A 25736-nucleotide genomic window follows, 5' to 3' on the forward strand; every position below is an offset into this window, starting at 1 on the left:
ATAGACTCGTATTTATGTACATATGTTGTGTATATTAACAGTTTCTTTGTCGCGAAAGAACTTTTTAAAGTCTCGATTTCGAGAAACGACAAAAAGTTAAAAGAAAATATTGGTAAAGAATGTTTTCGAGTTTTCTATGACGAAAATATGATAAGATCAGAATATGACGTAATTGTGGCGTTTGCTAATGCGTTATAAGGGTTGCAGTGAGCAATGTCACAAATGAAAGCTTTTGGCTTATTGGATTTTATAAATAAGTATCCGAACGATCACACTACATACGTTTATATGTAGGGACCAAAGTGTATGAGGAAAACACAAAACAAAAAAACATTGTTTACAAACAAATTCAATAAATGTACTTTTGTGAATCGACGTGCCAACATCTATATTGCTTGTGGAAGAGCTGCTAGCCATTTATACATTGCTACAATCTTCTACATATAAAATAGTGAAAACATGGCCAAGAAATGTTCGGTGCGATCACTGGGCGACAGTGCCCTGGGAGAACTGGCAAATCTCATTGTATCCACACTGGGTTATGCGAAATATGGGTCTGACGTTGATATGGACATCAACATTGTCATGGTGGAGATCAATGAGTATCTAGAGTTGTCTGGCGCTACATCTAATATCTACCAGGACTTATTGAGGGTTATCCTCGGTTCGGATTATTTGGAGGCAAATATGCGTTTTACATGCTTGCAAATGTTGCTGAATTGTGGAGTATCTTTCTTGGTAACCGAGGTTTTTCCCTTTTCGTATTATGAGAAAATATTGCAAGTGATAGCAGCCCAAGGTACAGGATTGCGAGTTCTCAATCTGAAAGGTGTTTGGGTAAAGGAAGAACACATGTTCTACATGTTTGAAATAATCAAAAAATGTCAGTATCTCACCAAATTATATGTGCCGTACATTGCAAACGACGATTTGTTGGGGGCAATCGCCAAGCACTGCAAAAATTTGCAAGTACTGGATATTTCTGGCGAAACTGATATCACCGAAATTGGAATAGAATCATTGAGTAGGGGCTTGTGCGCAGAACGTTTAACAGTTATCGATATTGGAATGATGGGCGAGGAGAATATTTGCTATTCAGACATTGCACTTCTATTGGAACATTGCCCCAATGTGGAAACGCTTTCGACATATTCTTTTGTGGGACCAGCTTTGAAGTTCGTTCATGACAATGTCGACGAGAATTTTAAATGCAAGTTAAAATATCTCCATGACACTGGAACGGATAAAGAGACGCTGAGCTTGGTGGTCAAAACGTGCCCAAATTTGCAATCATTATATCTAGATACCCCTAAGGCGGGTTGCCTTCAAGTTTTGTCCCAGACTTTTTTGCGGAAGCTGAAAATCTACAAATTTTCCTGCTCCGAGTTATTAAGTTTGTTGGAAAATACAGGTCGATATTTAGATCATTTGACAATGATTAAAGGCAACGGTGAAATAGAGCTCAGTGTGTTGGCGTCAATATGCCCCAGTCTCATTGAATTGGACTGTTATATGATGGATGGTTTGTCATATTTCAACCAGAATCACCATCGGTTTAGCCGGCTAGAAGGACTTGAAATGCTTAGCAGTCCCATCCCAAACACAGCCCTTAAGTCCTTGATATGTAATACGACGCAGTTGAAACGACTGGCTGTTGATAGTACAGCACTAAATGACGATGACATTGTTAGGTAACTATATCCTCTACTAAATCTTTCCAAATTTGCACATGTTCCTAAAATGAGTTTCTATCGCAGCATTTTCATTCCATACAATTTCAATGACCTAGAAGATGTTTGGTTTACATTGGCCCCAAATTTGACCATACAATCAATACAGGTAAAGTTAATATTCTATGTCAAAGATAAGATTACTATATTTTATTCGCAACAACTTGATTAGAAAAATGTATCTACAAATTTAAAACATCTATGGCCTTAGATGCAATGACAGACAATTTTGATTTTCAGAGACTCATTCTCATACATTACGTTATAAAAAATCCTTTGTATATTTTTGCATTCTTACATTAAATCGCTTTCATTTAGTTAAGTTAGCTTAAAAGTGAAAGTCTGCGTTTTCGCGAGCACATGAGTAATTCTTGGATCTTAATCAAGCGTCAGCCATCCTATCACGGTAGTAGCGAACTCAAAAAATGTTGGGGCCTGTAGACCCCAAGGGTTTATCCCAAGGCCAATCGATTAAATGTTCTTTGCGATTGAAATTTACTCGCCAATACCAGAAGTTTAATCAGAATAGTAGTCAGGCAAAGAAATTGCTTAAAACCTGTTACATAAACTCACAAAGTATTGTAAATTAAATTCATGAATTTAGATACATATTTGAAAACTCGGATATATGTAGATATAATGTGCCTGCAAGAAACGTGATTACACTCTGAAGTACTTGATAACCTTATGAGCTTAACGCCATATACTGTATTCAGATCTAATCGAGAAGGGCGTAGAGGTGGGATTGCTATATATGCGAAGATCGAATTAAAAGCCAAGTTTCGTCATTGATCAAGTACCAACGATCAAATTTTATCAAACGTAAATAAAATTATTGCGTGTTGAATCTTCCGTCCTAATAATACAAATGACAATACTTATCAATGGACTACAATAATGTTATGGAGGCAGACATTCAAATGCTCTTGTGGATACTTCTCTTACTGAATCTATGTTGTCATTAGAGCTATCAGCTATTAATTTTTCAAATTCCACTCATCTTTTAGATACCACATATATTATTTTAGATCTGTTTTTTGTAAACAATCTTAGAACTATCCTACTCTACGATCAGATATCTGCTCCATGTTTTTTCAAACATGATCTTGACTTTCTAGCTTATGATTTCAATGTACAGCAAAAGATTGATCATATTTCTTATTTTGACTTCAAAAACATAGACTATTCTGATCTATATAATAAGATTTGTGGAGCGAATTGAGATAAAATCTATACACTCAGCTCTGTGGATCAAAAAACTAGCTTCTTCCCAGATAATATTACTCGTATGTTCAATGCTACCGTATTCATTCGAAATGGAAAAATCGTTTCAAACTCAAAACCTTAGTTTGATTTCACCATTTAAAAATTGATAAAGGAAAGAGACCTTGCGTATTCAAGATGGAAGCGTTCTAAGACGCCTGAGTTGCATGAGCAATTTCGTACTGCGGGAAAACGGGCGACTAACGCAATAAAAGCAGGGAAATTAGAATACTTCTCATCCAAGTTTAAATATGCTATAGATTCGAAAAGCAAGTGGATGGTTATTCAAGACATTAAAATTTTAAACTCTAAATCTAGTTCAATGTACCAGGGTGATATGGACTAATTTAATAAATCTTTCGTCAACATACCTACATTACCTTTAGACACGTCTTTCTATGAGAATATCTCTTGGTCTGTAGATAACATTGGAAATGACATTGAATATGAGTTCAGATGTGTATAAAATGTTGAAGTTTTTATTAGTTCTATATTAGCAAAGTCAAATGCTATGGACCTTGATGATATCGACCCCAAATTCATTTTCTTTCCTCAAATTTTTCTTTATTTCATGCACTATCTTAACGTCATTCCTTGTTTTAATATTTATCTTACCACTTGGAAATATGCCAGAAATATTCCTCTCCCGAAATCTAAAACTGAACCCATGTCAGGCATTCGAGTCTTTGCTGTCTGAAAAGCAATCTGGTTTTCGTGCTGATAACAGTTTTATTAGTGCTTTGTTTGAAATTTCACAATCTATCACCAACGTTATTGATGAGATAATAAGGTGAGTGTTTAAGTACTTCTCGATTATCCCAAAGCTTTTGATTCTGTTGATGACCAAAATTTATTTATGAAGATTATTTAACTTCAGTCAGACTGAAACTAGATTAATAAGGTCTTCAGATGTTTGTGCCATTACGATTACGATACGATATGAGGCCACCAGAGTTCAGAGGTTGGCATGCCGGAAATAATTTCCAGCGTTGGTTATCCCTTCCTACTGCTGACGACATTTGTGAAGAACAATGCCATTTGAAAAAGTGGTATGGCAGCCATGTAAAAACTTCTTCCCAAAGAAGTTTCGCACTGCAATACGCCGTTCGAATTCGACTATCATATGACCACTATTGATATGTGAGAAGTTTGCTCCTGTTCCTTAATGTAGTGTTCATGGGCAAATTTGCATTTCCTTTACGATTAAATAAAGGAGTTCCACAGGGCTCTATATTGGGGCCACTATTGCTTTCTATGTACGCAAATGACCACCCCAACCAAGTACTCACCAGTCAAGTCCTCTTGTATGCTGATGACGTACAAATCTATTGTAGCGGTTCTATTGATACTATCAATGACTGTATTGAGAAACTTAATGAAGAAACCAATATATCTATACGGTTAACTTAAATTTAATCGATTAAGTAGTGGCAGGGGTTTGGTTCCATTTAGATAACGTAGTCTTGTTTCTGAACGACAGTTTTTCATAAACACAACACGTCTCTGGAATACACAACCACATGAATCATCAGCAACGCGTTAGATTTAAAAAAAATTATCATTCATTTTCGATTTAATCATCAGTGTTTAATATATTTTTTAAATACGTTTCATTTCTATTATACTTTTAATTTTTTTATTATCTTTTAATAATTTTAATTTTTTTCTAATAGTATTTTTCTTTACATGTAATCAATTTTGTATGTACCACAATTTACTTTACTTTAAATTGGCTATGACAGAATATTTGTCCCATTAGCCGAACGTAGTTCCAAGCGCCTCGATCTTCTGCGCTTCTTCTCCAATATTTGGCACCCAGTTTCGAGTTTCCACGTAGTCACTCCATCGGAGTTCTGGTCTTCCCCTTTTGTGTGTTCTTTTTTGGCCGCCTTCAAAAGACTTCTTTGCTTCTTCATCCATTCTGACTACATGACCTATCCAACGCAACCGTTGTATTTTGATACATTTTACTATGCAATCGTCGCCATTCAGCCCGTGGTTCATACGACGCCTATAATCTCCATTAACGCATTCTGGTCCATATATTTATTTTACGAAGGATTTTTCTCTTAAACACTCCAAGTATCGCCTCATCTGCTTTCACAAGTACCCATGCTTCGGAGCAGCACGGGTAGTATCAGTGTCTTGTATATTGTAATCTTCGTCTGTCGAGAGGTGGCTTTGCTCCTCAACTACTTACTCAATTCAAAGTAGCATCTGTTAGTCAATATTGTCCTTAGTTTTATTTCAAAACTGATGTCATTTGTAGTTCCCAACTTTCTCCATATTCTTTATCTGCTCGGGTGTACAGGGCTTTGTTTGTCTTATCTCCACTTATCTCAATTTACTACCAAACCCAACTTCGTTGATTCTCTTTCGATACTTTCAAAGGCTGCTATTGCTTCTTCCGGTGACCGACCCATAATATCGATGTCGTCGACATAGGCGAGTAGCATATGTTCTCTTGTCAGTATTGTGCCATGTCTATTCACATTTCCATCTCGTATAATCTTCTCCAACATTATAATAAAGAGATCATACGACGGGCGGTCTCGTTGTCCGAAACCTTGTTTGAAATTGAACGGTTCGGAGAGGCTCTTTCGTATTTTAACTGTGGAGCGTGTATCAGCAAGCGTCATCCTGCAAAGTCGTATCAGTTTTGCAGGATACCAAACTCAGACATGGCTTGAAATTACTTTAAAAGCATAGGGCTGTTGAAGGCAGCTTTGAAGCCAACGAAAATATGGCAGGTTATTCTCGGGTCTTTTCGAGTATTTGGCGCAGTGTAGATATCTGGTCTATGGTGGATTTACCAGGTCTAAAACCACACTGATAGAGCCCAATTTTTCGTTATCTTTAGACTTTAATCTTTCACACAGTGCGGTCGATAGTTTCATGTATGCGATGAGGAGAAGACTTATTCCTCTATCCTGGCACATACCATTTTGTCCCCTTATTTGTATACTGGCATAGTATGATAAGGTTTCAATAATCGGCTATACGTTCTTCTAACCAAATTACGCAGACGAGCTGACGCATACTCCTTATCAGTGGGTCACCCCCCAGTCTAGCCAGCAACCCATCGGCTCCTGCCGCCTTACTGCTACGGGGACCTCGTTCTGACTAGATGGTACACATTCTATACCATCATCAGGGATGGGTTCTGAGGTATACTCATCGGATACCAGCAGCTGGGTAAAGTGTTCTCTCCATATCCTTAGCACACTATCTGTATCAATAGCCAGACTTCCTTCTTTGTCTGTGCAGTAGGATGTGTCTGTACCAAAGTTATCGGTTGTTATACTATCGGGATAGGGAGTGTTTTCTTCAAGCAATTGGCTCAGCCGAGTGGAGTATGCCGTTGCCATCTGTTGTGTTTGTAGCTTTCCAATGTCCAATATCCTTGCATTGTCAGATCGTACCTTTCTGGTCACACTAAGACGACTGCGAACCTTTGCTGCAACAAGGCAATGATACGAATTGATGTTCACCACTCGAATCGATCGTACATCTTACATGCATGGTTGGTATATTTGCTTTCTCGAGTTTTGATCGGGAGGCAGCTATGTGACAGTGTGAATCCTTCGATGAAGGAATCTGGTGCTGCTAACTATTATGTTCGTTGTCGCGGCGAAGTCTATTAGTCTCAACTTATTATCGGACGTTATCTCGTGGAGTTTTAATTTTCCAACTGTTGGACCAAAGATGTCTTCCTTCCCTACCTTCGCATTAAAATCTCCCATAACGATTTTAAAGGGTGATTTTTTTGAGGTTAGGATTTTCATGCATTAGTATTTGACAGATCACGTGGGATTTCAGACATGGTGTCAAAGAGAAAGATGCTCAGTATGCTTTGACATTTCATTATGAATAGACTTACTAACGAGCAACGCTTGCAAATCATTGAATTTTATTACCAAAATCAGTGTTCGGTTCGAAATGTGTTCAAATTTTGACAAATTTTGTTCAGCGATGAGGCTCATTTCTGGTTGAATGGCTACGTAAATAAGCAAAATTGCCGCATTTGGAGTGAAGAGCAACCAGAAGCCGTTCAAGAACTGCCCATGCATCCCGAAAAATGCACTGTTTGGTGTGGTTTGTACGCTGGTGGAATCATTGGACCGTATTTTTTCAAAGATGCTGTTGGACGCAACGTTACGGTGAATGAACACATTTCGAACCGAACACTGATATTGGTAATAAAATTCGATGATTTGCAAGCGTTGCTCGTTATTAAGTCTATTCATGATGAAATGTCAAAGCATACTGAGCATCTTTCTCTTTGACACCATGTCTGAAATCCCACGTGATCTGTCAAATACTAATGCATGAAAATCCTAACCTCAAAAAAATCACCCTTTAATATCATGGACGGGGCAGCCGTCGTATTCTCTCTCTAGACGCTCGAAGGAAATATCCTTGGTCTGCTCGTCCTTGTCTTTCGTCTGGACATGGGCATAAATAAGGCTGATGTTGAAAAATTTGGCTTTTATTCGGATTGTTGCTAGCCTCTCATTCACCAGAGTAAACCGGGAGACAAAGTGTTTCAGACTCCGACTAACCACAAATCCACAGCAAAATTCATGCTTCGTTTCATGGCAGCTATAATATAGGGCGTCACCTCTCTGTTTTGTTTTGGAGGCCTTCCCAAGCCATTGCAGTTCCTGTATGGTGACAAAACTTATAATTATATTCATATTTATACTAGAGGGATATTTATTTCATTGCATTTAAAAACCTGCACCGTAACTATAAAATTATCATCTTGTGTAGGCTTTCATTCAGCAGAGTTACCATTTTTAGTAGGTTCCTACCAAAATTGGTAGGTATTTATCCTCCTGGCATGTTAGTAGACTGATCTCAATTTTTGGTAGGTTTTTCCAACATACATATACGTAAATACAAAGTTAATTACTGAAAAAATCGCCGGGAATAACTCACAACTTATTCGCTTCATATCGTTTCTGCGTATTCGTTAGAAGTGCAGTATAAAACCATGGAAGTAACTGTTACAAGGGGTCTCACTGCTTCAAATTTCAGGAAAAAGGGCGAAAGATTTTAAATTGGCTGTAACTGGAACGAGTGTTAAGGGATCTCATCTACATTTCGAAAATCTGGGTAGGAAATGCGGGTTTTGTGCATTCAATGCCTTCAGTCGGCAGCTACATACAAGTATGGTCAAATCAAATCCATGCTCATGGTCCATTCAACTCAGTGTAACGGCGAAAAGTGGTAGTAAGAGTTAGCTTGGGCTCAAACACCTAAATTGAGAGATCGCTATATCCAAACGGTTGTTCATTACGACTACAATACGACTTTATACACTCAAGATTTCTCATCGGGAGATCAGTATAAAGATATAGACCATTTTTGAACTTAAGGCCGTGTAGTTATTTCAACAAACAGGTACGTCTAGATCCTCAATGAATAACCACAATCTAGTACTTTGGAGAGTTGAAAATGTATATAATGTAATTTGATGTGGTCAAGATTGAATGTCAAAATGGACAAATGGCCAACACATTTTCGGCTTGTAGATCATTTGGTAGGTTTGAGTCTGGTTTGGTAGGATATTTCTTCTTGAGTGGCAACACTGCTCATGAGCCGCTCACGAGTCACGAAACGCTCACGAGACCCTCACGACTCACAAGAAAATCACGACGAAAGTATAAAAATGAAAAACAAAATTTTTCGCATGCTCTCAAATCATACGGTATTTAAACGTACGATGAATTAAGAAGAAAAGAGCAAATAAGCGGTCAAGCAGGGCTGATACATTTTTTACATTAATATTCCTACGTTCAAATCCTGTATGATTTGAGACACATGAACAAATTTTTATTCGCTTCATGTAAAAATATTTGTTTAACCGTAACTCGTGATTTTCCCGCGAGTGGTGAGTGTCTCGTGAGTCGTAATTTCTCTCGTGAGTCGTGAGTGTCCCGTGTGTCGTGATTTTCTCGTGAGTGCCACGTTCGTCGTGATTTTCTAGTGAGTAAAATATTTCTCTCGTGAGCGTGCTTGAACGTAAATCGACATAAAAAAGTCATGCGTGTGTACCACTTTTCTTCTCGTGGGCGTGAGAGAAAATTCACCCCCGTGCACACCCTAGTTTCTACTTACTGCGATTTACGCCGTCTTTCGATTTATGTCGGTTCAGAAGTTTTAAAGCAAACACCGGTCGATGCGATTTTTATACCCTTCACCTCCACTGTGGTACAGGGTATTAAACGCTTAGAAGGAGAAGAGCTGGGCCCTTTTATAAGTATACCGATCGGTTTAGAATTACTTCCTTATTCCTATGTCCGTCTGTCTGTTCATGTGATCAAGTTACAGGTCGCATTTATAGTCAGATTGTCATAAAATTTTGCACAAGTCTCTTTTTTGGCCCAAAGACGCTATTGGTTTTAACAAATTCGGTTCAGATTTAGATATAGCTCCCATATATATTTGTCATCCGATATGGACTTTTAAGGCTATAAAAGCCGCAACTTCGGTCCGATCTTTACAAAACTTGGCATGTGGTGTTTTATTTAACGTCGAATTGTGAGCAAAATTTCGTCAAAATCAGTCCAGATTTAGATATAGCTCCCATATATAACTTTCTTCCGATATGGAATTTTAAGGCTGTAGCAGCCACAATTTTGGCCCGATCTTTACAAAATTTGCATGAAGTGTTTTCTTTACAGTCTCAGTACGAGTGCAAAATTTCATAAAAATCGGCTCAGATTTAGATATAGCACTCATATATATCTTTTATCTAATATGAACTTTTAAGGCTGTAGAAGGCACAATTTCGGTCCGATCTCTACAAAATTTATCACGATGCATCGCAAGTGTGCAAAATCTCATTAAAATCGGTTTAGATTTGGATATAGCTCTCATATATATATTTCAGCCGATATGGCCTTTAAGACTGTAGAAGACACAGTTTTTATTCGATCTTTGCAACATTTTGTATAAGATGTTTTATTTGAGGTTTTAATACGTGTGCAAAATTGCATTAAAATCCGATGAGGCCTGTGAGGCTGTAGAAGCCGCAGCTTATTACAAAAGTTGGAGTGTGATGTTTTATGTAACGTCTCAATACATATATATCTTTCATCCGATATGGCCTTTAAATATTTCAATAGGTATGCAAAGCATAAGTCTGACTAGATTTCGTCATAGGTTCCATGTATTGGGAGTTGTACGTATGGTACGGTGGTGTGGGGAATAATATGGTCGGTCCCGCCCGACTTTTGCCTTTCCTTGTTTTATAGCTCTCGTTTTTTATTTCATTCGTGAATACGTGAATCCCATTTCGTGAGCATTTAATTACATTTGCAATTAATTGAAGCGAAATTTGTTCTGACGCACGACTATTATTTTGTCGCAACTATTTTGCTCATACAGGGTGGCTGATGAAAGCCGCTACCAAAAAAAAATGTAATAACTTTTTTTCTATTTAATAATAATAATTTAATAATTAATTTAATTAATTAATTAATTAATTTAATTAATAATAATTTAATAATTAATTTAATAATTTAATTTAACATGAATAAAAGAAAAATGTATTCCATACACCGAAAAAAAAATGTAGCAATATTCATCATTGTTATTCATCAGCCACCCTGTAGAACTCAATACCACTTCTACAGAATGAGTTCACATTTTCTTCGTCACCATTTTTATACCCTACACTACCGCTGTGGTATTTTTGCATTTGTTTGCAACGCTTTAAAGGTGAAGAACTTGACTCATTGATAAGTATACCGATCGGCTTAGAATCACTTCCTGTTTCGATTTAACTATGTCCATCTGTCTGTTCATGTATTCTTGTGATCAAGTTACAGTTCGCATTTATTGTCCGATTGTCAAGAAATTTTGCGCAAGTCTCTTTTTTAGCCCAAGGACGAACTCTATTGACTGTGAACAAAATCAGTTCAGATTTAGATATAGCTCCCATATATATCTTTCATCCGATATGGACTTTTAAGGCTATAGAAGCCACAATTTTGGTCCGATCTTTACAAAATTTGGAATGGGGTGTTTTATTTGACGTCCTAATTTGCATTCAAAATTTTTAAAAATCGATCTTGATTTAGATATAGCTTTCATATATATCTTTCATCCGGTATGGCCTTTCACGGCTGTAGGAGCCAGAATTTTGGTCCGATCTCTACAAAATTAGGCATGAGGTGCTTTATTTAGAGGCGTTAGAATGTGGTGTTTTATTTAAAGTCCCAAAGCGAGTGCAAAATTTCATAAAAATCGGTCCACATTTAGATATAGCTCCCATATATATATTTTATCCGATATGATGTTTTAATGGTGTAGAAGCCACAATTTTAGTCCGATACTAAATGTAAGAGGTGTTTCATTTGATGTGTTAATACGTGTGCAGGATTTCATAAAATTCGATGCAGATTTAGAAATAGGTCCTTCCGAAATAGATTATAGCCACAATTTTGGTCACTCCTCTACAATATTGGGCAAAATTTCATCAGAATTGGCACATGTTTAGATATAACTCCCATATAATCTTTTATCCGATATGCCCTTTTAAAGATGTGGAAATGCAAATTGTTTGTCCTATCGTAAGAAAATCCTACAAGTTTCTACAAAATACTACGTCCAAATTATCAGTCAAATCGGATGAGAATTGCGTCTTGGCTCAAGAAGTCAAGACCCAAGATCGGTTTATATAGCAGCTATATCGAAACGTGGACCAATTTGGCCCATTTACAATACCAACCGACCTACACCAATAAAAAGTATTTGTGCAAAATTTCAAGCGGCTAGCTTTACTCTTTCGAAAGTTAGCGTGCTATCGTCAGACAGACGGACGGGCATGGCTAGATCGACTTAAAATGACAAAGTGACGATCGCATATTTTGAGGTGTTACAAACAGAATGACGAAATTAGTATACCCCCATCCGATGGTTTAGGGTATAAAAATACCACGTACACTAGGTGGTGTAGGGTATTATATAGTCGGCTCCACCCGACTTTTGCCTTTCCTTACTGATTTTATAATGCGTTCTGGCAGTTGTTCGGCGAAAATTCGAAGGCAGTACTAGGCTTAAAACGATTTACTGAAAAACCAAATTTTTGGCCGATAAAGGATTTGAAAAGGCTTTTAATATTGCCAACACTGTTTGCCATATAGATGCAACAAGACAATAAATTAAACATTTAAAGACAAAATTCGTTTTATGCATCTGCAGTCGGACCGGTTTTTATAGCAAAAAATTATACGTTTTTAAATTTTTGGACACTAGTCTGCAAGAAATATACCCATGACTATTTGGTCACGGGTATAAGTCATAAGTCATTTAAAGAGTCCTTTAAGATAAAATTCAAATGCGAATTTGCCCACATTCCATTAAGGAACAAGGGCAATCTTCTTACATATCATTGGGTGCTTTCCGATTCAAGTTTAAGCTCAGTGATAAGGGTTCTCCTTCTTATAGCCGAGACCGAACGGCGCAAAGTAAGAAATTTCAACTCAAAATCCACGGGCAGGCCGACCTTAATGAAATTCGGTAGAAAGTAATTATAGGTGCAGAAAACACAAAATTTTTAATTTGAAGAAAATTGGTTCAGATTGTATAGTATATATATGAATCGTAGTGTATATATAAAAAATGGGTTCCGATTTATATTTATACACTATGATATTGTTTACACTATTTGGGTAAGGTTAAGTTTAAGTGGCAGTCTGCTATCAGACTCACTTAGACGTTTTCGTCTATTCTGGTACCACAGAAACAGAAGAAGGAAGACGCCTTCTAGTTCCTACCGTTGCACCACCCAAATCGATTTAAAAAGCCCAATAACTTGCAAATGTTCACATCATCATCTGAATCAGACAGGTTCTCAAAGAAATGAGAACTTTTCGTGGAGCTCCTTCTGACTGCTAGTGCGAGACACATACCCAGAAGGTGTTCTATAGTCTCTTCTTCTTCGATATCCTCACAGCTTCTGCAAAAGTCGTTGCAGGCAACCTTCAGTCTATCAGCATGTTTTCCGATTAGACAGGACCTGTCATGACGGACACAATGACTGAGACGTCTGTTCTAGCCAATGACAGCAAAGCAATATACTACCTCAAGTCTAGATTAGGTCACATAGTTTTGGAATGCTCAGTGTGACCATCTATCATTCGTTGTCCTTCGGGTCTGGTCATGAAAACTTAGCTTACTAGACATTGTCCTTACATTCTCTGACTTCTGAATATACCCCGCCATAGTAGGTTTAGAGGACACAATCTTCCTTAGCCTAGAGGCCTCAGATGTATCCTCCACGGAGCAGCAGAATACTACCCAAGATTTTTACCGAGCCAATCTCAGCTCGCCCTTATATTCTCAGCCTTATAGGCATCCCAATCATGCGGTGATCTTGTGGGTTTTGCTCTGTTGAAGAGTTTTCTGCATTTCTTCTTTAGATCAACCAGCTTTGGGGTCCACCATGTCGGTTGCTGTTTGCCCCTTGGCTTGGCACTAGGACATGCTGACACCAGCGAGTCATTAGGGCCTTCGTGATCCGCTTGACCACCATGTCTATATCCTCCGTAGTTTCCACTTCCTTTTCTAGTTTAGAAGGAATAGACGTGCAGAATTTGTGCCGAAATTTATCCCAATCCGCCTTTCTTCTGTTCAGCCAAGGGACCACTTCTGCAGTATTTTCTCCAAGGCTTAAGCTAATATAACGATGATCAGAAAAGCTGTGGTCATCCAACACTTCCCAGTCGAATATTTTTGTGCGAGGCCCAAGGGTGAATACAATGTGTCTACCAACACCCCTACATGTGGTAACTTACACATGAGTACCAATTTGATCTCTCGTACTAGGACGTGTTCACCTCCTTGGTTGGGAGCGGAGCACTACCTAAAACACCTTCCGATCTATGGGTCACGGCACCCGGTTGAAAACGCAACTTCACGCCGAGCTTTTGCTCTACCCGCGATTTGGGTACAAACCACAGCCACCACGTTGCTCCCGACTGGGGCCTCACCATTGTCAGGCTGGAACCGAAGTTCCAGGGGCTCCTGACACCCGTGGTACCAGGTTAAAGTCTCCGGTCAGACTTCGTAGCCTTGAATCGCCCCAAGCCGACTTTAAGGCAGCATACAAAAGTATGCACCAAATATACAACAAGACGATATACACAAACAGGACACGGCTGCCCTCACGGGCTACGCCACACATATCTGCATCAACATGGGACTCACAATCAACGCGGCCACCCTCACGGATGACCGAACACAACCACAACAGCTAGGAACCAACGATGGGCAAACGCCTTTACATCAACATGGGCAAGGCAGGTCGCGCCAGTACAACAACACCTCACTATGGATAACTAGCGTGTATTCATCCCTCCACTAAGTCTTGTCCGCCTTTTAAGAAATACTTTCCGGGAAAAGGTGGCCAGCCTCGCAACAGTCGTCTTGTCTTCAAGGGCCCTACTGAAATCCCACACCGCCTCGCTAATCCCCATCGCGCTTAAATCTCTAATGTCTGCATAGTACGGGCATTCCGTCAGTACATGCCTCCAGTCCTCAGGTCTCCCACAGTCGCACAGATCAGTCGCGGACAAATTCCTCTGATGCAAAAATGCATTAAAGGAACCTCAGGACACTCGAAACTTGCGGTATGGACGATTCCTCCTTAGATGCATTATTGGCTGCTAGTGTCGAAGTACTTTTTGAGTTCCGTGTTTCCCGCTGGCGCACACTTTAAGCCCAGTCTAACTGGATGACCCACCCACACAGGGCTTGTCGGTTCCCGTTTCGATGCCATCCCCTCCTGTCTCGATTGTGGCAGGAGGATTTTCAGTCTCCTGCAATCCGCCAGACTTTAGCGTTGTGGTCGATAGTCCCTCGGGCAAGTGTTCAGCAACAACTGCTGAGTCGTCTCCTGATTGCCCAAACCCACCGCTTCTATAAACTTTCAGTTTCAACTCTATGAATCCGTTCGATACAACCCCTTCAGATTTGTTGAGTTTAGTACGAATACTACATGTCTCCGGTCACCATCAGCCTCGTCCAATCTACCAATCTTCCAGTCGGTGGTTGAAAGATTGTGATTACATTTCCTTAGTCTACCAAGTATCAATTCAGGATCTGAGGGAACCCTTGGTATCCAAACATGCGCCATTGGTCGAGAAGGAATACATTCCTTCTTGACTAAATCTAGTGCTGCACCTGGCCAGATCTCACCAATCTTTTTTGGCGCACAACAAAACATTTCAAATGGGCGTTGACCCCCGAAGACAATTAATCTGTATCAGCCCCGATACCAGCCTGTATCGTCACAAACTGGAGGAGACCCAGGAAATGGCGCAAGGACATCGGAGTATACTTATGACAGTCCTTTTAGTATCCCACTTTAATTATTCCTAGGTATGCAGCCCTGTTCTTCTTCCTTGTCGACAACTGCCATCATCAAACTGTCGCTAGCGACATAAGCAAAAGATCTTGGACCATCTTACTATTGCTCGCCCTAGTTCTTTTAGGCATGGGATGCCCTCCAAGTGACCTCAGCCTTTTGGCTTACTACGGTGCAGTTTCCGAATCTAGACGTGTAGTCTTTCGAGTAGCCTGTGCAGCAAATTCCCGAGCCCAATTTAATGATATTACAATAGCTCTTTGATTTGTGTTTCGATTTTGTTGAATTTCAGCAAAGGAAGGAAGGACGATGAAAGGAAATTTTTTTGTAATATCAAAATTATCGGTTCAGATTTGGATGAATAATATCCGATATTTATATCTTTTGAGATATTTCTCTCCAATGCAATTACACCTACAAACAACAACGACTGCGGCGAAATTTGTCTCAGACCGCAGATATAGATAGAGAAGATGTATAGTGAATTTCAAGAAAATCGGTTCGGATTTGTATGTGGTTCTAATACATATATTTTTTGGAATATTCCTTCAAAGTGATACAACATCAATAACGAACAACAGATTGGCCCGAAATTTTCAGAAAATGTTGTCGAATCGCATTAAAAATGCAAAAAAAATCGGTTTTAATTTTGATATTTTTCAGATATTTATAGTTTTAAAGATTTCTCTTCTAAATGCTTTTGATCCCACATTTAACAATCGATTGGACCGAAATATACCACAGATGTTGATAAATGAGGATAATATGTGATACATTTCAGGAAAATCGAATCAGAATTATATAAAATGTCAATTTATTTACATACCAAACTATTTGCTTCGACTCTATGCCCTTACACAGAGCAAAGCACTACCTTACACAAATTGTATAGATGGCATTAGTATGTAATTTTGATTGTTTCATTGATTTTATATAAATCATAGCTGACATGACCTATTTTAAGGACCCTAGAATAATAAAAAGATTTTCGAAAATATCCACCTAAAATGCCTAGTATTGTACAAGGTTGTGTGCTTAGAGATATGGCCGTATACGGATTTACATATATGTATGGCAACAAAGTTTAAAAAATAGGTCTGAAATTTAAATCTTAAAGAAATTTATTATTTAATGATATGTAAAATTATTATTTTCACTGTAATAAAATTTTGGAATTTTACATGGCATAGTACCTGACAAATATCTCCAGCATTAGAAGGGGATAACACTGCTGATGATCTTGCCAGGATAACTAACATGCCAATCTCTGCACTATGGGGGCCTCTGTAGATTAAAACCATACTTAATGCAGTGCCAGAAGCGGATGTTTGAAAATGTACGAAGTAAATTACAACATTCAGGGAGGAAATGTGGCTGCGAAAAATAGGAACAGCGGCTAGACAGAGAAATAAAGGATTCTAAATTGGGTAAGATGAGCGCTAAATTTTTTTTTATATCAATTGCCAATTGCATATACTCTGGAAAGACAAATCCCGTTACAAAAATATTAAGAATGTTCTGATATTTCGCAAAAAATGCTCTATTGCTGCAAATAGTCTTATTTTAGATTGTGCAAATAACAGGGACACTGAGTCAATTTGTTTAAAAATTTAGAATATTCATTAAAAGCTGCAAAAAGGCAATTATTTTTCGTGGAAACGTTAAAACAAGAGTTAAGGTCAACAATTTTATTTTAATTTAAGTTTTTCTACTCTTAGACAGAGGCACTGTATCCCTGTTACTATAAAACATCGACAAGTTGCAAAATATTGGAAAATGGCACCGGGAAGTGGCTGATTTGCTTACGATTTCGAAAATTCTGATGGGAAAATGCTGTAATATGGATATCCATATCAGAAACTTGTGTCAAGAAACCGAAAATTGTGAGGCAAAACATAGAACGACCTGAAAAAATCTGTTTACATCGTCTAGACAAAAAGGGAAACATTTTGCTAAATATTAGAGTTGTTACTTCAATTCTTCAACAAAATTTATTTCTTGAAAGTTATACCCATTTCGGTTCCCCAGAACTGAACCGGCCAAGCGACCACAAGATAACGTTATGTAGCTATAGAACTGCTGGAACACAATGTGGCTACATTCGTAACTCAAAACTTGCCATTCTTTATCCAATTTGGCATTTTTTTTAACCAGAAGTGTCCCTATTATTATTTTTATGTTTAAAATGGCGAAAAATAAATAAAAAACTGCACATGATTGCCATCTTCGTAACGGAAATTGTTTTTGCAATTGTTTTGCTTCTAGACATGCGGATGCGGCAGCCCCCAAATACATGTCCTCAAATTTAGATGTCTGATTCCCAAAATGTCACTATCAATTGAGACCGACATTGTCTGTCGTACTCTTAGATAAAACTGGCATTCAAATCGGATTCCAGATTCTTAATATACTTCCGAATACCTTTTATTTAATTCCCATATTTTCACGATTGAACTACATGACCGTTTTACGGATGCTTTATGGTTGGGATGAGCATCCGAAGACTTGGCCCCAAAATTGGACATTAAATTTGTATACGACTTTTAACTACTGTAGAAAAGATATTGGGACGCACAACTTTGCTTTAATTTCTCACCCAGACTTATTTTTCATTATAAAGGATACATGTACGCATTATAAGGATACATTTGCGCTTTCATCAGTCCTCGAAACCCCAAAAAAATCACTTGCTTTCACTTACTCTCTAAATAGTCTGCTGTATAATGGTGGCGACATGCCTCTTTGAGAGGAGGTTAGCATAGCTATTGGTATCATAACGGGACACATAGGACTACGAGCTCACTTACGTAAAATCGGTGCGGCAAGTGATAGCATGTGTAGGGCATGCGGGGAAGATGATAAGACGTTGGAGTATTTCCTTAGGGGAGTGGTATTGAAAACAATTAAGGTTTTTGTAAGTAGCACGAAATTCCTAACTTAAAATTTTCTTTTTAGAGGTTACTTTATAGTTTTTTTTTAGAGCGCACAACAAGCCGATTAGTGGCTTAGGTGTATGTCCATAGTGGCATGGGGCGGATTAATATCTCACCCTCTTTTCAACCTAACCTATCAATGCATCCGGAACGGTTTATGGGCTGGTGGCATCATTGGACCATACTTCTTCAAAGATGATGCGAATCGTAACGTAACTGTGAATTGTGAGCGCTACCGTGAGATGATATCCAACTTTTGTTTTCCCAAAATGCAAGAGTTTGACTTGCATGACATGTAGTTTCAACATGACCGTGCCACATGCCACACTGCACACGTTACAATGAGGCGAGTTCGGTGAACATTTTATTTCACGTTCGGGACCGGTCAATTGGCCGCAAAGATCGCCCGATTTAACGCCTTTAGACGATTTTTTTGTGGGATTATGTTAAAGCTCATGTCTATACAGACAAGCCCGTTTCAATTAACGCATAAGAAGACAACATTGAAGCATTCATTCGTTAGATACCAACCGAAATGTTGGAGAGAGTATTCCAAAATTGGTCTGAGCGGATGGACAATTTGTCACGGTCACGGTCATGTATTTTATGTGCTTTTTTTTGATAAACTTTCCTATAACTCTTAAAAAATCACCCCCTATAAAAACTTGCTCTCGTAGAGAAAAGTTGGCTAACTAATAGGATTTAACAAAAATCTTTCCTATTTTAACACATTTCCTAACTTTGGAAGTTTGGCATATTTGGTTAACATGAAATTTGCCTTGTCAAATTTCATTAAAGATTCTCATACATAACACTTAAGAAAATTATTATTCGCAAAATCCATTCGTTCTAAAAAGATTTTCATGAATGAAAATTTATATATATATAATGGAGATGCGTGACTGACTGATTGCTGACCAAACGGCTAAAGCTGGTATCATGAAACTTTGCACGCATATTGGTTGGCTAGAATTGTGTTCTTGGGTTCACACTAAAGAGCTTTGAAAATATAATTTTTGGTTAAAAATATATTTGAAAAATCGTACCGGACGTGTGAGATATAGTACGTTTACAACCGCAATTGGACTAATTGGTACTTTCTTTGTAAATTTAACTAAAGCTCTGAATTTTGAAACTTAGATACACTATGGCAACCTAAACCGAGTGGGTATACGAGTTTTTGGAATTTTGTACATTTAGGTACTAAAAAAGTACCAAAATTTTACGAAATTGCTGAACTTTGTACATGGCTGATGAATAGAGGTAAAATTTTGAGGTTTGACTTAAAAGACATCTGGTGCAAAAGGATAAGGGTGAAAAGAAAAAACAGAAAAATAGTACTGCTAATGTACGGGAGAAAACGTACGTTTAGTACCGTAATTGGTACCATTTGGTACTTTCTTTACAGAATAGTAGGAAATAGCTTTTTTCCTTCCTTCCTTCCTTCCTATGAAATTAAGTTAACAAATGAAATTATATATATATATATATATATATATATATATATATATATATATATATATATATATATATATATATATATATATATATATATATATATATATATATATATATATATATATATATATATATATATATATATATATATATATACCCTTGCCCTATTTACAATTTATACAAATATGCTCTAAATTTTACACGGATACGGAATCTGATACCTCGACCGAGGTCCATCAAAATTGGTTCAAAGCTAGATGTAGTTGGTACTTATTGCGTAGGTGTAGCATATTATATACAATAGTCGGCACTTTCCGACTTTTGTATTTCCTTACTGCTTTATTCGTATATTTACATACTCAAACATACAAAATGGTACTTTCTTAATGGAGTGAGGTTAAGTTCTCAAAATTGGGATAAAAGCAAATTTTGACTATAAATTTTGGGTGACCAGACGATTATTCAAAATTGTACATTTAGGTACTAAAACGTACAAAATTTTACTTTCTTTACTAATTGAGCTTAATCACTAAAATTAGAATACGGTTACACCTTGACACAAAATATAGGGCGGTTCAAATATCTCTTTTTTAGAAGAAGATTTTTTTAGGTACTAACACATACAGAATTGTACTTTCCTTACGAATTGAGCTAAAGGGCACAACATTGAGATTCATTTATACCTTGACAATAAAGATTGACTTATTAATTTTTCGATGTGTTGCTAATCATGGTACTGTTTGGTACTGTCTTTATAAAAGGCGACATATTTCTGAAATTTTATACGCAATTATTACATGTGATACACTTAACCGGAATACTAGTAAAAACAAGTAAAAAGGCGTTAAGTTCGGCCGGGCCGAACTTTGGATACCCACCACCTCGGGTATATATGCGAACCACCTTTCGTCAAAATCCATTGAAAAATGCATACCTTATGCCCCATAACAGCTATATAGACATATCATCTGATTTAGACCAAATGCTTATAAGTACAAGTCATTGTTCAACCGAGAGATCGGTCTATATGGCAGCTATATCCAAATCTGGACCGATCTGAGGCAAACTGAAGACAAATATCGAAGGGCCCAACACAACTCACTGTCCAAAATTTCGGCGACATCGGACAATAAATGCGCTTTTTATGGGCCCAAAACCTTAAGTCGATAGTTCGGTCTATATGGCAGCTATATCCAAATCTGAACCGATCTGGGCCAAATAGATGAAAGGTGTCAAAGGGCCTAAGGCAACTCACTAATCCAAATTTCAGCAAAATCGGATGGTAAATGTGGCTTTTATGGGCCTAAGACCATAAATCGGAGGATCGGTCTATATGGCAGCTATATCCAAATCTGGACCGATCTGGGCCAAATTGACGAAGGATGTCGAAGGGCTCACCGCAACTAACAGTCCCAAATTTCAGCAAAATTGGATAATAAATGTGGCTTTTATGGGCCCAAGACCATAAATCGGAGGATCGGTACATATGGCAGCTATATGCAAATCTGGACCGATCGGGGCCAAATCGACGAAGGATGTGGAAGGGCCCAACGCAACTCACTGTCCCAAATTTCAGCACAATCGGATAATAAATGTGGCTTTTATGGGCCTAAGACCCTAAATCGGAAGATCGGTCTATATGGCAGCTATATCCAAATTTGGACCGATCTCGGCCAAATTGACGAAGGATGTCGAAGGGCTCAACTCAACTCACTGTCCAAAATTTCAGCAAAATCGGATAATAAATGTGGCTTTTATGGGCCCAAGACCCTAAATCGGAGGATCGGTCTATATGGCAGCTATATCCAAATCTGGACCGATCTTAGCCAAATTGACGGAGGATGTTGGAAGGCCTAACACAACTCACTGTCTCAAATTTCAGCAAAATCGGATAATAAATGTGGCTTTTATTGGCCTAAGACCCTTAATCGGCGGATCGGTCTATATGGGGGGCTATATCAAGATATAGTCCAATATAGCCCATCTTCGAACTTAACCTGCTTATAGACAAAAAAAGAGTCTGTGCAAAATTTCAGCTCAATATCTCTATTTTTAAAGACTGTAGCGTGATTTCAACAGACAGACGGACTGACGGACGGACATGTCTAGATCGTCTTAGATTTTTACGCTGATCAAGAATATATATACTTTATAGGGTCGGAAATGGATATTTCGATGTGTTGCAAACGGAATGACAAAATGAATATACCCCCATCCTTCGGTGGTGGGTATAAAAAGTACATTTTGTAAATTTTTCAAAACCATATTGGTTCACTGTGCCCAAATAGACGGCTAAAACCTACAGTACATAAAGAAATTTTTACGAGAATCAATGCTGCTTGCTATTAATTGATAGATTTCTACCAATAAATTGTGTTGTTTTCGTAGTGTTATCACAAAAAATAAAAGTGGAAGAGCTATATGTGCTAACAATTGTTATTTTTTTTAAAAGAAAATAAACGAAAATTAGTTTTTTTATCATGTTGGCCCAAGTTGAAAAACGTTTTTGCCACGCATTTAGTGAATGCCAAATTTCCACTCAGTGAAGAACTTAGTATCGCAAATCATACTAAGTTTCTTTCACAGATTTCTTTCACCATTTTAATACAACAAAATTTAATTTAAACAAAAATTTTAAAAAATATTTTTTCTTAATATAAAATTTCTATTAAAATAATAAAACTCGAATTAAGAGAAAATTCATATAGAGCTATGTCTTAGAGAAATTTTTTTAAAAATTTGTCTTTCACAATAATTTTTATTGAATTTTTTTTTCGGAAAAAAATCCATAAATATGTCAGCTTAAACAAAATTTTAATAATTTTTTGGAATGGCCTTTAAAATTTTATGAAAATGTCTTTTCTGAAATCTGAAATTCTTTATTGAAATTTGTCTTTGGAAAATATTTTAGAAAAATGTTTTAGTTTCAAAATTGTTATTGGAATCTTTCCTTTAGAAAAAAATTGTTTCGAGAGGTCCCAGGCCTGAACATTTTTTTATTTTAAAACGAAATTTCATTGAAATTTTTTCTTTAGAAAAAATTTAACTGACATTTGTGAAAAAAATATTAAAATTTTTTGGAAATTTACTCTTTAGAAAAATGTTAACATAATGCTGTCTTTGGAAATAAGGTCTTAAAAACTTCGAAGATAGTATTGTTATTGAAATTGTGACCAGAATATACCAATGGCTTTTGTTTTTGTTTCTTTTTAAAATAGAAAAACAAAATAAAGAATAAGTTTAGGCAAAATGTAGTGTCGCAAAATTAATTAAGCCGGCACAAAAAATTTAATGGAAATTTAGACTTTAAAAAATTAATTTGAGGTGGGCAAAACTTTGTATTAGGAGAATATTTTTTTGGGTCTATAGAAAAATCGTTGAATTTCAGTCTTTAGAATATTTATAAAAATATTTTCTTTGAAAAAATTTATAAAAATTTTGTCTATGGAAAAAGATTTGTCTTAAGAAAAAGTTGTAATGAAATTAAGAGGGGGCTCCAGCCCAGGCTGAAGTTTCGTCAATAAAGACTGTTATGCTAAAATTCTGTCTATAGAAAAGATTTCATTAAAATGTTGTCCTTAAGGAAAATTATTTTGAGTCGGCCTCGGCCTTAGCTAAATTTTATCGTCATAGAATACAAGCTGAACTGGGCCCGCTCCGCTGCGCCTCCTTTTACAATATATGGAAGAAAATTATCCTTTGAATATTATTTTCGACAACTAAAGAGCTTTTACCATGCCATGCTACGAATGTGGAATATTTAATATTCCACTGCCGTTATGTGATTCCATATGATATTGATTGGTCTATGAAATCGCTCGGAGGGGTTTGGATGTAAGATGTACTTCATTCATAAAAGACCTTGTTATTCTTCTGAGGATTTTGAGAGTGGGAAGGGCCCCTTGTTGGTGGTTGGTGGACCCCCAGGAACGTGGTCCCAAATGTGGGTATAAATTTCGTGCTTTACTCCCAAATACCTTTCATTTGAGTCCCATATTGCCATGGTCGGTAAATATGTATGTCTGATTTAGTGAGGTGGTCCCCCAAACACATGGCCCCAAAATTGGATATTAAATTAGTTTTCGAATCTCAAATACCTTTCATTTGAGCCCCATATTGCCATGGTCGGCTAAATTGTACTCTTTGGGGGAGGGGCGGTCTCCAAATACTTGGTCCTACATTTGGACATCAGATTCCTTTTCTATTTCCAAATATCTTTTAGTTGAACCCATATTGCCATTTCCAGTAAATTAGTCCTATTTGGCGGTGTTTTGCGGAAGGGAAAACATGTCTGGTTCGGAAGGGTGTTTTCGGGGCGGCCACTGAGTGTTTTGACCCTGAAAATATATATAAGATTCGTGTTCTACTCTAAAATACATTTTATTTAACCCCCATTTTGCAATCGTCAGCACAAACGTCCCCCCTAGGCACCCCACCTGAAATTTGGATAACAAATTTCTGTGTTTAGTTTACTGTATGTGTACAAACAAAATGTCGCTTAAATCGCCTTACCAATCTCCGAGATCTTGAGTTTTTAAAAATTAGAGAGGGGGAGGGTCCCCCCCCATCAGGACATCAAATATGTCCTATGGGGTGGTTTTTTTAAGGTGGGGGCGATCCCTCAGACAAACTCGTGTTTTTGGGTTGCCATAAGGGTGCATACAAAAAACCATTGCACCAACTCCGAGATATAGCAATTGTGAAAATTGGTGTAAGGGGAGGGGGGTTAAAGCTAAATTTTCGAATAACGATAAATCGAATAACTCAAAAATACAACTTAACATATAATAAGTTCCATTGCTGGACCACTATGGATGATGTATGCCTTGTAACTAATTAGAAATTAAGCATTTTAACTAATGTTACTAATTTAATTGTTAAGCGACATATTTTTTCTATTCTGCAGGTATTGATGAACGAATGTCCTGAACTGCAGTCTATAGGTCAATTAAGCGGATGGGCTTTAACTCCTGATGACCTGGCACTTCTTAAAGGGCTATTAAAGAGTGGCAACTCCAGCCTTGTTCTTACACCAAATGGATTTTTCCCCTGACGTCTCTCGTAGTTTTTTCGAACTTTTTAGCACCAGATTTGTTTAGCTTTTAATATTAAAAATAACAAAACCAATGTAAAAGAATTATTTATTTCACAGAATAGAAGTAAAGACATGTCTACACTGACTCGTTTTGCTCATTTACTGCTAACTATTACTAAATTTCTCATGAACATTTTATTAAGGGGATACTTCTCTCATATCAATGAGTGCAGTCTGATTAAATTTTAAGCTCAATGATAAGGGGCCTCCTTTTTTATGCCGAGTCCGAACGGCATGCCGCATAGCGACACCACTTGATAGAGAAGTTTTAGCATGGCCAGCCAGCATAAGTAAGGGGATAACCAACGCTGAAAATTTTTCTGATGTTTTCTGACTTGAACCCAGGCGATCGGCGCCTATTTAAATAGCTTACATGCCTTAAATAGATCACATCCCGTTTCGCCCGTACAATTTATAAAGCCACGTCGATCGATTTACAACTTGAATTCAATACAGGAATATGTAACAGAAACATACAAGCCACGCCGACAATCGTATTGAGATGGTGAATCTCTTCAATATTTCCAACGAATAAAAGTAGCGTATACTCGGAGATTGTTAGTAAAAACAGCAGAAATGTTTGATGAAAATAGGGCAACAGTAATTTATTCTCAAAACAGCAAACATTTCCGCAGTATCAGATGAAAAAATGTTTATTTAATTTCTTAGTTTTAAAAGTTTTCATAATACAATTTTACCAAATTTTCCACAATTTAATAATTTTTAATTATTTTAAATAACAACGGACAAAAAATCTACTAAAATCACATACATATATACTTTTTAACAAAAACTAACTCCTAAAATAACAAAAACTAGTAAAAGCTTGCTAAGTTCGGCCGGGGCGAATCTTGGGAACCCACCACCATCGATTCTGA

At 37.3% G+C, this 25736-nt stretch overlaps 1 protein-coding gene across 1 annotated transcript; it reads left to right on the forward strand.

Annotated features, from left to right (window-relative positions):
• Positions 1-24943, forward strand: LOC106091726 (uncharacterized). The gene is made up of 3 exons (XM_013258363.2): positions 1-1691; positions 1758-1839; positions 24670-24943. The coding sequence occupies exons 1-3, from the start codon at positions 460-462 to the stop codon at positions 24814-24816; spliced, it is 1461 nt and encodes a 486-aa protein (XP_013113817.2). The 5' UTR covers positions 1-459; the 3' UTR covers positions 24817-24943.
• Positions 24944-25736: the final 793 nt, after the last annotated feature.

This window comes from Stomoxys calcitrans, chromosome 3 (assembly GCF_963082655.1).
Source record: "Stomoxys calcitrans chromosome 3, idStoCalc2.1, whole genome shotgun sequence".
Taxonomy (NCBI): Eukaryota; Metazoa; Arthropoda; class Insecta; order Diptera; family Muscidae; genus Stomoxys; species Stomoxys calcitrans.

What these genes read in the sequence shown, in the direction of transcription:
- LOC106091726 (XM_013258363.2), top strand. Translation starts at nt 460, where the DNA reads ATGGCCAAGAAATGTTCGGTGCGATCACTGGGCGACAGTGCCCTGGGA. An exon ending in AATGACGATGACATTGTTAG is followed by an intron (nt 1,692 to 1,757) that starts GTAACTATATCC and finishes TTTCTATCGCAG; the next exon opens with CATTTTCATTCCATACAATT. An exon ending in TGACCATACAATCAATACAG is followed by an intron (nt 1,840 to 24,669) that starts GTAAAGTTAATA and finishes TCTATTCTGCAG; the next exon opens with GTATTGATGAACGAATGTCC.